At 32.5% G+C, this 16,597-nt stretch overlaps 1 protein-coding gene across 1 annotated transcript; it reads right to left on the reverse strand.

The window, feature by feature from the left end:
* Positions 1 to 1,422, reverse strand: LOC139492599 (uncharacterized). Its single transcript, XM_071280750.1, has one exon. It carries the CDS (start codon positions 1,420 to 1,422, stop codon positions 1 to 3), a length of 1,422 nt encoding a protein of 473 aa, XP_071136851.1.
* Between the last annotated feature and the right edge of the window lie 15,175 nt (positions 1,423 to 16,597).

Here is a 16,597-nt window from a genome sequence, read left to right on the forward strand (position 1 = left end):
TCAAGTTCTATCTTTAAATTGATGCCATAAATATGTCAATATTCTTCTTTTACGCTGGCGAATGTGTTTTGCATTTGTAACTAGTGGTTCGTTGAAAACTTCCAACAATTTTTCGTATAAAGACCGTTTACGATCATATATCTTAAATCCCATCCCAAGTCTGTATAGCGCTTTTGTTTTCATAGTTTGAAATTTTTCTGTTTTACTCTTGTCAAAGTTAATAATAAATACTTTGCATAACTTTTTATCTGTAAACAGATCCCATGCTAGTCTATATTCCATACGATTTGAACATGAGTTGGTTTTATCTAAATCATACATGCCAGATGACTGTATTATTAGGCAGTATTTGCAACGTTGCAAATTCCTGACGATGTTTTGCTCGTCTGTACTGCCAGGCCAGGAATCTCGACAGGCAATATAGGTGCTTAGTTCTCTTCTACGACAAAACTTATCTAATATCTGAAACACAAACCATCTGACGTCATCGTTGTCTTCGTCAAATGAAATATAAACATCAGTTTGCCAAATCCTTTGTATATTTTTGTCAATTGTTAGGAACTGATTTTTAAGAACTCTGACATCGTAACGAAGATGTCTTAGTTTCCAAATAAGAACAATAAATATAGTCAGAGGAATAAGTGAATACAAAGACAATAGATTTTCCTGTCTTGAATCACAGTCCATTGAATGACTTATATAATCTTCAATTGAAATATTTTTAAAGTTTGAACAAAATAGAGGATCCTTTGCATTTTTAAACTTTCTCCATTCGCCGATCCATCGATTATCACAATTACAAGGTATACCGTTTTGACCGAACCGGAAGACGTTAGGATCAAGAAATTGAACTTGCCTTGGAAGTGAGTCAAGTAAATGATCTACTATGATTATTTCAACAGCATTTGTTAAATTTTGGATGCTTTCATCAAAACCCTGTACAGGATTTCCGGCTAAATCCAAACTTTTTACATCTTTAAAATAGTATTTCGAATTAACACTTTGTATTTGATTACCTTCCATCAATAACACTATTCTATGCCTAGTTTTGGGAACCACTTCGGGAAGATCCGTGCAAGACTGGTTAGAACAATCTATGATTATACTGTCAGTAAGTGGATGAGATGTACAAACACATTTACAGTTTCCAACTTTGGGACAGCCATCTTGAAGGTCGCATATCATGAGATGATGCAGACTCGTGTTAAAGAAAAGGTCTTTTATATGTATACCTCGTAAAGGTTCTGGATTTTGACACGCATTACTAGTAAATAGATTACTAAACATTCGATTAAACTCAAGATACTCTAAATTGAAGAATTCTGCAACTGAACAATCACAGTTAATTTTAGCTCCGCGATACTCAAGGTTTCCACATCTTGCAAATTTAACTAGTTCTCCAATGCTGGTTCCTAATATCATAAAAGGGTGGATATTTAACCTTACATTCGAAAAGTCGATGGTACCACACAAAAACGTGTTTGATTCCTTCGGATTAAAATTCTTAATGTTAGAAATCTTAATTGGATATTTATTATTCTTGTAACTTACCCTGCAAATAGTATTATTTTGTACAAGAACATTTCCAACGTCGAGCTGACGTAAATTATTTGCATTAAGGTAAAAGTGAAGAATGTTAGTTTTTGGGTAATTCAATATATTGAAGTCCAGTTTTGAAATCTTATTACTGGACAAATCAACATACCTCAGCTTTGGCATCCCTGCAAATGTCTTATTTGAAACAAATGTTATTCTGTTATCATTCATTTTTAGTGTATCTAAAGTTTGTAGACATGAAATGTTTCCGATGTCTTGAAATAGATTATAACCTACATCAATAAAGACAATATTAAACTCGCATATATTCCTTGGCAATAGTTTTAGGTATCCATGTGAATGCATAAATCTAAAATAAGTTGTACTGTTGAATTCTTGATCGGTTAATAACATACTTACTGTTCCTTCTACGTTCGTTATTTCAACGTCTAAAGAAAGGTATGTGACATTAGGAAGCGGAATTTCCCATTCAGGAACGGCTTCACATGCTAGACATTGGTTTATAACTTCATATACGTCCTTTAAATGGTAATTATTTGTGTAACAACTGCTTTGGTTCTTACACCACAGATCTTTCATTCCATCGATACTACAGTATGTGTATAATCCCATTACAGAGGGAAACAGCACGGTAAATATAATTGCTGTATAAAAGTTAATTACTAGTATATTCATTTCTTTCAGATAGATATTTCCAACAGCACGTTATATTAACCATCTGCAAATTGATCAAGATCTACTGTTCTGTTAGTTAAATGTGTTAAAGCAAGAATAAGATTTTGGTTGATCCACTTCCTTGTTCGCATAAGATTAATAAGATGAACTTGAAAGTAAGATAACAGTGAAGAAATATTGAATGAAATATCTTAACATTCGTGTTTATCGTCTATCCAAATGTCAATGGTGACATTTATAGATTGATAAATTGTAACGGTAAAATACTTTTTAACTATAAACTAGATAGTTTCCGAAAATTCTTTGAAGATATATTTCAAAGGAAAATGTGTATTACCAGTGATAAGGGTAGTTTGAAACTCACAATTGATTTTATCCAGTCATTTTCTATAGCATATTAATCTATTGCAATAAAAAATCATAATATCTAATAAAATTGTAGATTTAGCTAACAAAGTCCTTATATTTGTATAAAGTAACATTCGTTTATAGTGGAAAATTGTTTTAACGTTGAATAAGCTACAATTGAAAATTGCTTGCTGGTCCCTCTCTGTGATTACCATTATATTACGCTGGTTCATTTCCCAATCAATCTGTCACCAAGAGAAGATAAATAACTCGATTTTCGTTCATAGTCTTTTTCAAAAATGATGAACGGTTCTTTATATTGGTATGTAATCATTTTAAACGTTTCAAATTTATGAAATTATATGCGTACATTAATGTTTTTGATACACCAATAACAAAAACTAAAATATATTGAATTGATACATTTTGTAATTATTCAAAATTATATCAGAAAACTAAACTTAATTATAAAATAATGAACCTGTTAAGGGGAGAGAATACTCGCATAACTTTTTCGAATTGGCACATAATACAACGAAATGTCACTCTTGCATACAAATGGCACATCAATATAATTAATTATCTGCGAAATCGTCCCCCACCTTCAATGATGATTCTAAATTATAAATATAACCAAAAGTTGTTAATCTATAGATAGTTAAGACTAATGAAAGCTAACCCCATATAAAAATATTTCTTTGCAATTTTTTAAAACTTCCTCAGAAAAATACTCGAGCCACTTGACTTTCATAGCTCAAAATTAACGTTTTTAAACAATATTTGAATAAAGTAGTTGAAGATTATTCGCTTCTCAAAGTGTAAGACGCAATAAAAATCGTATGCTTGCACCATCCTACCGAAATACGGATTTAATTAAGTCCTGAACATTTCGACATTTCTTCGTATATTTTGAACAAAACCGGTTTTAACCAAATCACAAGTACGTGTTAAGATCCGACTAAATACCTATTTTCCTATATGGTCAGGTAAAGTTGCTACTTTCTATTATATGCGTGCTGTGTCAAGATTCCGTGATTTAGTGGTTGTCTTTATTTGCTGTCTGTTTTATTTATTTTTAGTTTATTATTTGTCAAAAATCACGTCTTTTTTCGTTTGAATTGTCGAACGTTTTTTCATGGCGGACTCTTCTAAAGCTGACTTAAGATACGAGGGTGTTCTCATTGTTAACGCCGGTCTTTGGCCCATAGTTGTTCTTTGGACTTTAGTTGTTTATATAATATAATATGTTTGATAGTTTTCTCATTGGCGATCACCTCATCTACTATTATATCTCGGTGTTTTATAGTTTGATACAGTGATTATCCCGCTGCATTATGCACTATCCATTGTTTAATAGTTTGAAGTGCGCCATTATTATCTAGTTGGTCGTTATTCACTGGCTGTGTCACAGATGATTACGAATATGTTCTAAATTTTATACCAATTCTCTCGTTTCTTCGATTGTGACATCACAAATACCATGAACATGATGATATCACACTTCTGAGGCGCCTGGTATCCGCGACCCTTTTGATGTGATTTGTGCTGTTAATAATTCGTGTTATAAATGGTTTATTTTCCCAACGTATATTTAGGTTTGATGTTGTATTTTAGTAAGGATTATAAGTTGTCAACAAATAATTAAAGAAGAATAATCCGCCTCATATCAATAAAATCCCAATAATGTATATAATTTCAACTTTACAACTATAACAGAATATGTTATTTTTGAACCTGTACCCCATTAGATGTGCTAGGGTGTATTCTTTTTAGGTTTCAAAGTTAAATATGAAATCAGAAAATGTTACTAAAACGGATGCTCAACTGGAACGACAACCAAATTCAGGAGAAAATATACAAGATGCTTTATTATGGTTGCGGTTATAGCAATTTAGAATTGCAGATGGACATTGGGAGGTTTGAAGGTACATGCATCATTTTTTTTTAAATTTGTTCTCATTTGGAATCAACTATCACCACTTTACCGCTTGATATAGTTTCTGTAAATGCTTGCTGCAAATGTGATGCAGGTATGCTGCAAACACTTCACTCGGTCATGCAAATGAGTATTTGCTGCGGACCTGTATTTAATTCAGCAGCTAAATTCTAAAAAAGTCAGGTCACATACATTCTAGTATTTTACCAAGCCGTTATTGAAATTCTTGTTAATATATCCGATGGTATACTGAATGTTTTACGAAGGGAAACAACCCACATACATATAGACAGACAATTCAAATACAGCAGCATTTGCAAAATTGTGGGAGCATATATAAGTAAAACCTCGCAATAAATAACTTAAAGTTTTTTGTCGTTCAAGTGCTGAAATGCATTCAAACACAAAAGAAGGGTTTATTTGAAGTGCATAATGTGCTAGTTAAATTAATTTCTTCAACATTCAACTTGACTAATGGAAACAAACATATAGAATAGTCAAAGATTTCTGAATATAGCTACGAACATCCCTTATATTCTAGTTCATACCATACAATCATTATCCGACGACTTCCTGTAGACCGTTTATAAAAAATACATTTATACCTTGTTAATATATGTAGGTAAATATGTTTCAGAGATGAATCCCTGTGAGGAATCTTCCCGGAACATATTCGTACACGGATCATAGTAGAAAATCTACCTGTTTTCTCAACGTAAATTAATAAACAACAATTGATCTCTTTTTAAAAGGTTCAGAAACGAGTATAAGTTTATTTATAACAGTTTACAAACAAATAGGTCTTTATAAAAGTTGGAACTTTTACGGTCTATAAAATAGATAAAGAATTTTCAAATGATTACGAAATCCACCACATGGAAACAAATCAGTTAAACTTAGAATAATATAGCTAAAGGTATGTAGTCTTTGTAGAGATAAAAAAAAATATAGAAATTAACACGAAAAGGCTCTGCGTCGAATAAACATATAAAGAAGTGAGCGGAAAATGTCTGACAGGATTTATATATATTTTAGCTGGTTATTTAGTGATGCATTGCATATCATGTAAACAGTTGGGTTTTAAATGTTTCAGGTAGAATAAAATGGTCAAATCTAAAACCGACAATAGATTCGTGTTAAAGATGGTTTAAACAGCCAAAAAAACAACAATGATAGTTCTGATCATGATTTTGTTTTATTGAACTTTCGATTTCAATGTATATGATATGCTTATATCTGTTTTAGCTAATATGTATAAAGTATAAAGCTGCAGGTTTGAGTTCGGATCTGGTCAATCCCTAAAAAAAAATGTTAACGAGATATATACGTCTGTATGTAATTTGGGTGTCCCATTTCACCTTAAGTGCATGATAAGAAAATGTCTACTCAGGGGCGGATCCAGGATTTTAGGTTAAGAGGGGCGCAAACTTAAATTTTCGGCGACCGGAACGAGGCGAAATTTTTTTGGAGGTAAATTTATTGAAATATTCTGCTAAAGTGGGTACAATGCAATGTATTGTGTGGTAAAATTAGCGAGAAATTGAAGTGTCAAGATAAAATTTCTTAATACGACCACACACTACAATCTGAATCACCATATTAATTAACAAGAAATCTGTGAGCTTCTATTCATTGAGATATTTCCCAGAAAACGGGACTGAAGACTAGTACAATAGAGACAGACCATAATCAGGAGTACACAAGCTGACCCTCCATATAAAAAAATCAAGCGAATGTTATGTCAATGGTTGCTGGGAAAACTGGTGTTTCATTCATATTTAAGTTAATTTAATATATTCGGGGGGAAATGCAATAAATTGAATAATGACGTCATAGATGTGTATGCGTTCTAGTGGATCCTGCGGACCAAATATCAAGTGAGTGACTGACGGATAGACGGACAGAGATAAAACAATATGTCCCTGTTCCGCGAAGAGCCTCTGAGTTATGATAGCAAGGTTTCCTACAAACAACAACAATCTCCTAACACCCATTACTTACGCCCTAAGGGATTCATATTACATATATGAGTTTATAAAGCTACAGTTATAAAGCTGCAATCCAAACAGAAGCTGAAGATCATGCAAACATTTATTTTATTTTGATTCTGTGCAAACCAATCTACAATCAAGACACCAGCACTTGTTGTAAACTTATCTATATAGCAATATCAGGTAATATCTTAACTAAACCTTGAAAGACATGGTGCTGGTAGTTGTGACATAAAGAGATACAGCAACACCACACAAAAAATTAACCCTTGTTTGCACATCATCATTGTGTCCAAGCCAACTGTACATGGTTTCAATAATGTGAAATGAAACCGGTTAACTTAAGAATTACTTTACATATGTAAACATACATGAAATATGTGCCACTGGATGCTAAGCAACCAACAATCTTTAATTCATCGCTGTATCATGCCAAACCTTAGAAGGTAGCATGGAAACTAACTACAAACCAATATGATTGTCAATGAACTATGGAAGTTATACTAGTTGTTAAACTAGCAAACAACCTTATGTCAGCACTATATAATAGTTCTAAACATACATGAAATATTTGCCACTGGTTGCTTAGCAACACACAAATCTTTAATTCATCGCTGTATCATGTCAAACCTTAGAAAGTAGCATGGAAACTAACTACAAACCAATATGATTGTCAATGAACTATGGAAGTTATACTATTATACTAGCAAACAACCTTATGCCAACACTCTTTCATAGTCCTAAACATACATGAAATATTGGCAACAGGACGTTTAGCAACTAATATCGATAATTATTAGTATGTCAAGCCGTTGAAGGTTACATGGAAACTAATAACAAATAAATATGATTTTCAATGAACAACGAAAGATATGCCATTATACTAGCAACAGATCGTTGGCGTTTCAATGGGCAGAGTTGTCTCCCTGGAAATATCAGATATTGCTATATTTGACCATAATTATAGACATAAAACATAGAAATATCCTACAAAAATAATATTGAATTCCACTAAAGAATGAGAATTGATGGATTTAATAAATTTAATGAAGAAGGTGAACAAAGTAAACAACTATTTGAAATAGTACATTGTTTGCATTCCTTCTGAAGGTACAATAATTCATAGAAACAATACCAACATGTACTATTAAGATAGTCGTACATATACGGATTAAAGTATAAATGTCTTGCAGAGTATACCCTAAAAAATCAGTTAGACTAAAATAGCACAGATGCAGACAGCAACTTTATAAACCAAATGTTAGATAACAAATGGCAGAAATATTTGAATATCTTAAAACAGTAATTACAAAATTTTGGTATACATAATTCGGAAAGATCCGAGTGCCAAAAAAAAATTTAAATCCAAACCAGATATTGGTTTAAAAAACAATAAGAATATTGGCAACATGATAATTAATCATTTAGCCGAAGACATTGATTCACAATACCCCCACCACGGGAGGCTTTAGTATACAATCATTATACTGTGAAACAGATATAAAAAGTCGTGATGCAGATTTATTTCAAGAGATTACGTACAAGACAAAACAGAAGGGTTCCTGTTATGTTCATGAATAGACCCGACATGGTATCTATACAAACCTCTTCAATTGTTAAACATGAAGATATTTAAAATTGAGAAAGGAATGGGGAATGTGTCTAAGCGACAACAACCCGACCATAGAGCAGACAACAGCCGAAGGATCTCGTGTTAATTTATGATAGATTAGATTACGAGAATAAATACAATACGTCGCTGGGCTTCTAAAATGTCGTATATGACTTTTTTGGCTAAAAATCTTTTTTGACACCAATGGTCTGGGCGGGATAAAATCTTTGGTATTACAAAAAAGCATACAGTTAAACCAATCAAAATGTGTGAAATAAGACATATTACAAAATTGCCAATGTCAGTTGTTTGTAAAGTTTGCTTCCAAAATGTTGTATGAAAACTTGAAAATCGTTGTACAATGGCCTTGGGAAAAGAATAATTGTGTGGAAATAATTAAATTTCTTGGATAATCCAGAAATGTCTACGTTTATATTTCACTGCTATTTATAAAAATGTTCAAGTTCACATACGACATTTTGGAAGCATGCATTTTGCCAAAATTTTCAAAGCCTGTTTGTGAGATATTTTTTTCTTGCAAAATTTGTAATTTACAACATTTTAGAAGCCCAGCGACGAATAAGACTTTTTATATATATATATATATATAACTAACCAAAGGTGCTAATCTACTTGGTCAGTTTCTTTAGTCTGTAAAAAATGTCTAGCTACAACGTAGACCTATATGCACGTGTAGTAAATTTGAAAAAAAACTGTTATGAAACAGACACACATTTATCTACTATACTAGATATAAAATAAATAGATAAAGGTCGACCTCTGATGAGGGTTTACCTGGGATTATTCCCGAAAGAACCCAAAACATTGCATATTAAATTCTAAAGAATTAAGCAAGAAAAAGTACGTAGTGTCAGGTCAGAAATATTGATACCATACCATGAATAAGTAGTTTAGATGTAGTTGAAATAAATGAATATGTGAGTTCTTCAATCTACCACATATTGGTATATGTAGGAATAACTGTTTACGTTGTTGTCTGTTTTTGCGGATACAGTTACGACACCTGATTCACCCGTTTTAAAAGTAAGAAGAAGGAGAAGACATAACAAAACGAACATTTGCATTGGACGGGATATTACGTGCAAGCGGCTCGATAAGATGGCAATTGCATTCAACTGTAGTGGAGTATGTTTTAGGAAATGGAGTTTGAATTTTCGCTGCTTTTTTGTTCAGAACTAGAATATTCATTGCTTCACTACATGTGTCGCTACCTTCAAACTCGCTAAAGAGTGTAATTTTGTAGTATCCCTTACTTACAAATAAAGGCAACAGTAGTATACCGCTGTTCAAAACTCTTAAATCCATGGACAAAAAACAAAAACAAAAAACAAAATTAAAAAACAAACTAAAACTGAGGGAAACGCATTAAATATAAGAGGAGAACAAAACGTGCTTTTACAAAAACTGAACTATTCGATTGTTCAACCATGACAAAATCTGAGCTTCTGCTTCCGTCTGTTTCAAAAATATCAGCGGAACACTTAAATGTCTTCAGTGTTAATTCAAATTCGCCGTTTTGACATATTTGAAAAGCTGCAATCGACTCGGAATTCGCAAAGCCTCGAAATTTGCAATCATTGGACGGACCGCAGAATCTATTATGTTCCGGATAAGGCATGCATTCTTTCTCCGTAGACGTGCATTCTATCAAATATTCTTTCAGTTGCGGCATGACATTTTGTGATTGATCAATCGTACCGAATACTTTAAGTGTATACTTTCCAATGTCTTTTGGCATCACGATAATTGTGTACTTTGAAAAGTTATCCCTTATCATTACTACAGATTCGTTGCAAAGTTTTCTACTACTACTGTACAGATTGACACTGACTTTCGACTGTTTCGCTTCGATTCCATTGATATTGAAGCCTTCTTGTCAACTTTGACAACTTCATATCTATGAGAAGGAAATATAACACCCCAATCTCTTGCATATTTAGTTGTTTTCAAAGATTTTGAAACATCTTCAAGTGAAAATGTTTGTTTTAGAAGTTGAAATTCTTTGCTTACCTCAATATCATTCAGTCAGGACTCTACTTCGTCAAAATTATCTCCCCATTACGCCAGTTCATTTTCACAATCGTAGAAATGGAAGCCATTGTAGGGATGACACGCTGCCAATTTTGCTCTCGGCAACCGATAAATTTATCCACATGGCACCATTACGATCCTTATATGTCAGTTGTATTTTAAAAGACAAATGTATCAACTAGCTAATGAGCATCAGTTAATGATCTTGTCTGCATTTATTTAACTTAAAACTATTGTCTGATCGGTTGTCAGGTGGAATTTTCGAAAATTCATAAACATTTTAAAAAATTCTAATTAAATATTTTCTGGAAGGGCAGACTAGATTTTTTTAGTGGTTGAAGTGGTATAAACCCTAGTTTTCACACACAAAAAAATTATAATTTTTCGAAGATATGCATTTTCATCATCCAACTTGAAAGACTGTCGTCAAGTACTTCAAAAAAAAAATAGCTATTCGAACACACCTACTCTGTTTTTGTGATTCATAAGATAGGTTTTTCACTTGACCCATATATTTCATCTTTTAGTACTGTGATTTTTTTATGTTATAAAATCAACCTGTAGCTTTGATATATAAAAATGATAGAATCTGAAGCAAGACGATGTATGAAATATTCTTGCTTTGTACGATATCAAGACAAAATATTCAACTCAAACACGCCCGAACATAAAAAGGTGCACTCGATTTTCTCTTTTCGATACAATTGTTAACCAAGATACTGATTACAAAAGTCAAAAGGAACTTATCAACTAGTCTAAAAGTTCCTCTTTGGCAAATTAGTCAAAACCAGAACTAACAAACTAGCCCAAAAGTTCCAACGGAACTTATTAACCAGTCACAAAGATCCGTTTGAAGAATTGATGCAAAGTAAAATAACGGAATAAGTTATAATTTATTGTTATATATTAATCTGAAATTAATATTTTTAAAAGTACGCACAGGAGGAGGGTGTATTTTTTCCTCTCCTGAGGTTACTATGAATACAAAATTTGCATGATAATGCAACTTATTCCGTTTTATGAGAGCTATGAAATACAACTTAAATTTTGCTAACTAGTTGTTCTGTTCAGTCAGAACTATTCAACTAGCTGCATTGTTCCGGGACTTTTCAATTAGCTACTTTTTTCCGGAACTTTTCGACTGCACTCGGAATAAAACAACTAGTTGGAAAGTTCAAACGGACGAAATAACTAGCTGAAAAGTTCCGCCGGAACAAAGTAACTGACGGAACATAGTGACTGTTACATATCACCTATCCAAGATCTACCTAAACACTCGATGAGGTTGCCGTCGCTTCTGATTTGTTTTTTTTTTGTGTGTTTCCTAATCTTTTATTTGTGTCCTGTTCTTCTTCTTTTAAAAAGGATTTGAAATTCTTTTTACTGATTCTTACTTATAACAAAACAACACACTTTTTACGCATGTGTTTCTTTGATTACTTATTATATCAGACACAAACAGTAGAAGTGAACTAGGTCTAAATAAAGGAACTCGGATTATTTTCACAAATAGGAAATTCTATTATATTTTTCAATGGAAATATTATGATACATATTTCGCCTTTTTCTCGCTGAACTTAAACTATACCTACCGTTTATCGCTAATATAGTCATATACTACATGTAATACCTACCTGATATTATTACAGATCCAAACATAAAAAGATCGAATGGTCTCTAGTTCACTTTTAGCTGGTTTTGCCAGGTAGTCAGCAAGTTCGTTGATGGAGTTTTCAACAGACTTGGGCATCTAAAGATCTAATTTGTATAATTAAATCATCGTTAACACAATCTTAAAAATACAAACATTCAACCATGCACATAGAAAATACAAATATTACCGAAAATTGGTGATTTGGACCTTACCAATTCGACAGCAAAACCAATGCTAATCAAAGTATTCAGTTCGGTTTAAATAAGGGCGTGACCTTTAAACATACCAAACATACCGTCCTCTATCCAAATTTAATTTACATTCAAAATCTCATTTGGTATTATTAATAACTGATAATTTTCTCTCGCCCTGAACATAACTTTAAAATGCAAACAACTATACATTACATCTATAAAACATGTTATGAGGTAACCAGGGCAAAATGGTACAATTTACTGTTGTGTTAGTCAATTTTTTTCAGATCAGTGTTAGCTTTGTTCTGATTTTACTCAAAAATGAATGAGACAAAAAATCTATTTGCAATGATTTATTTCAATAATGTATACATAACTGTTAGGGAGCTACATACCAACTTTGGTATCAGCAATTGATTTGCCAGCTTTCCGCTCCACTGCCTTCATTATTACCGACATCCTGTTAATCAGTGGGAAATAATGTAGGCATAGGTCGAAGCACACATTTTATTTAATAGTCGATATAATGAAAGGATTATCATTGATGCTATGCATGCCACATCCGTAATTTTTATACAGTAAATACCATTATGTTTTACTGATTCCGTAAATGCCATTATGTTTTACTGTTGAAGATATAGAGTTAAGGACCAAAACTAGAACATATTTTTCAATAGTATAATTTATATTCCACCTCTTCTGCAAAATTCATTATCAACAGCCCAAATACTTTTATAAATTTAGTAAAGATTAATACCTGCAAGGAATGGTCGTCTATTTGTTTCAAGTCATTATATGTGATTTTCAGATCATAAGTCACATTTTTATATCTGAAACTAAAATAAAAGTTGTGTTAAATGTTTGTATAACCTACTGTAATATTATTCGATGATTTATATTTTTTTCGAATATTTGTTTTGTTATATATATGTAATGTTAGTTTCATTTGTGCTAATTGGTTTTATTTTCTGACCTAAATACTTCGTGATTGATATACTTTCATAATAACATTCCTATATCGTAACAAGTACTGTTTTTATTGATCATAGCGTATCTGTCTTGTATACTTTTACCTATGATTTATTGTTTCGGTGATTAGAGTTTGACCGTCTTGTATACCTTTACCTTTGATTTATTGTTTTAGTTATCAGAGCTTGACCGTCTTGTATACCTTTACCTTTGATTTCTTCATGTTATTGTTTTGGCTATCACATCTTCACCGTCTTGTATACATTTACCTTTGATGTATTGTTTTAGTGGTTAAAGCATGAACTCTGTCCTATATCCTTTTTCTTGATTTTTAACACATGTGTCTCTTATCTGAATAGGCCATTTATTTTGTAGTCCGAGAACTGTAATGCATATGCTCCCAGTGTACAACATGAATTTCGATAATAAAATTAAAAATACTTCATTCGTGTAGAGAGCGTTGGGTGTGTGTTCTATATTAAAACAATATTATAACTTCTCCAGAGGCTCTAGAGAGCACGTGTCGTTTACCTATGTCAATGCATATCTTCAACAATGAACATGCTCCAACATTGTGTAGAATAGAACTAATGACAAAAATGTCGTGTATTTGTTCTGTTTTCAATTTCTTTCTATTTAAACTCTTCGCAAAAAAAAAAGGTACAAATAGTATCATCTATTTTCCATCTTCTGATTAATACCGCTTGATTAATTTGGTAAAAAATAGTTACCTGTGGATTTTGTCTTGCTGATCATCTTTACTGTTAAATATGTTAATCTATCTTTCATATGTTTAAAGATGATAGTCAAAAACGCTAAATGGTAAAAAATGACATTAAAGAGTAAAACTCCAACGAGGAGTTGCCGGACTATCTCAATAATGTTGACCTAATTGCTAAACATTTTTGATTATTTAAGTTCCTATCTATCTTTCTATTATATATTCTATAATATATTATAGGTCATCACCGTGGAGGTATTAACACAAAACACGTTTAACCCCTATGTGTTATCTTAAGCCATGTCGGGCATCTTGGTTGGCAAGCGGTGTCATCGTACATGTTTTTGAAAGTAAATACCCAATGATGACTGTGGCCAAGTTTGGTCGAATTTTGCCCAGTTGTTTAAGTGGAGAATATTTTGTTAATAAAAGTTTACTGACGACGACAACCACGATAAGCTAAGGAGGGTTCGTGACCCATTTAAAAAAAATTTATTTAAAAAAATAGTTAATAATATCAACTGGATTTGGCAAATTCACTTTAGGGCCTCATTGACCGAGTGGTCTAAGTACTTACTACTGTAGCCAGTCATCACTGAGGTTGTGAGTTCGAATCCCGCTCATGTGGGTGCACTTCACTCCAATCTTTAATGACCAGGTTTGTCAGTTTCCCAATCGAATGTCGATGGTTTTCTCTGGGCATTCCGTCTTCCTACACCAATAAAAACTGGCCGCCATGAAATAGCCCAAAAATGGCGCTCAAAACTAGCGTTTAAACACCAACAATCAATCAGTTCTATTCGCTTTGGTCAACATTAAAAATAACATACAATTCATGTAACATATTTTATGGAATTGAAATTGCATGTACCATGAATTGAAATCACTTAAGGATGTTTGCTCCTCTACTTTTTGAATTTTTGCCAGATTTTTGGTTTTATACATGTATTAACATTAAAACAAAATTGCCCACTTACCTCTATTTTTCTTTTCCTATTTTTATTACATATTATTTAAAAAGCCATATTTCAAAATCTTATGAAATCCTTGTTATTTTTTTTACTTTCTCTTACAAGACATGTTTTTAGTTTACCATTGTTTGGCCGTGACTGTATATTCAAACCCTCTAATATTTATCGGATTTTGTTCATACATTGCCATCAAAGTAAATTATTAATTAAAATGCCGATATCAAGGAAACAACAAGCCATTTAGAGAAAAATCGTATTAGCTCTCAGGGGGGAGGACGGCAAATTTGGGCTATCACTGGAAAAAGAAAATCTGGATTTAGGAAGAATTTTGTCTTATTACATGCCATACGGCCCCTCAGAAAATTGTTTCAAGGGTTTAACGTGCAGATATCGTGGTTCTTTTTAACACAAGGCATTGAATTTAACGCCTTCATTTTGACCCAACGAAGCTGTGTATGTATGCATCCCACACAGCCAAACTGACCTCCTACTTCAAGACGTTTTTATCAAGTGCAAAACGAGAAAGTCCAAGGATTATCATATTTCTATATCCCGGTCAACGCTTGTAGTCTTTATAAAGTTGAAAACATCAAAGAATTAGGATTAAAGATATCAGCGAAACAGTATTAAAAGGTTCAGCAGAATTAGTTGTAATCTTTGTTTTCATTTTCACAACTTAGCTAGAAATGTTTAGACCACCAGTTATTTGTCTACATATTTGCGTATCATATACATTCTTTTTTCATGTTATACTGTAATTATTTTAAAGGGAAACACATTGTTTGAGATATTTACATGCATATTATGCTCGTTATTTCGATTTTCGACCTTCAATTCACGAAAAAGTATTTGTTGGCGAAAAAGTATTACATCATTCGTATCAAACATATACAGAGCTTAACGGTTGTTTGAAAAGTATGTTTTACCTTAAAAAAATGATCCATCTCGTTTTTGTCCTTCCCCACTAGCAACATGCTTTCGAGGTCATAGATCTTTAGATGACATTATAGTTGTCCAAATCTGTAATTAAACAAATTGCATCCTTTTCCCAATTGTTAATTTTGGAAGCCTGTGGATTCGCATGATGGGAGATGTATGCATATTGTAGGAGAGGCTTACTCTCTTGACGCACCCGCTCTTACTCCTTACAAAGTTCGTGCGATTCCATCAGTTAAAAACTACAACATTTTACAATATGTTTAAAAAATAAAAAGTTTATTTAGAATAGAAATAACAACAAAAACATTTAACCGACATGGTATATTTATATGTATGTCTCCTGTCAAAACAGATTATCAATTTTTTTGCTTTGCGAGAATGTACAATTGTTACAAAAAGCCAAAACTTTCCATTTTTTCTTTAGCACGGTAATTTTCCGCGATACAATTTTCTGGTTTCGAAGACAACGGAAGAACTTGGCCCGATAGATAAGCGTTACGGATAGTTACATTGACATATAGTGCCAAACAATATTTCGAGGAATTGTAAACTCTTTCACAGAGACGATGAACAAAATCATACGAAATGCCTTAGATCCTCCAAATTATAAGATCCACCAGAATTAAACTAATAACTAATAGACTGTAAACCTTTTAATGTTCACATTAGTTGTGAGAAATATATGCATGAATGAAACATCAAGTTCCAACAGCACAGCCCTGTACCTTTACATATAAATACTGATCACCACTATACAAGTTATCAAACAAGAAAATATGATTCTTGTACTAGCGTTAGGAGTGGTTGTTTTAACTGGTACATCACAAGTTCAAGGTAAGCCCTCTTAAGATTGTATACGCTTAAATATGAATATCATCAGCAAAAACAAAGTTCATTAGAAAGAGACACATCCTTCTGTGTGAAAAACAAATTCTTTAAGTTCTATGATACTTAACATCACAGAAATGCTTGCAATTT

Source organism: Mytilus edulis, chromosome 10, assembly GCF_963676685.1.
Source record: "Mytilus edulis chromosome 10, xbMytEdul2.2, whole genome shotgun sequence".
NCBI lineage: Eukaryota > Metazoa > Mollusca > Bivalvia > Mytilida > Mytilidae > Mytilus > Mytilus edulis.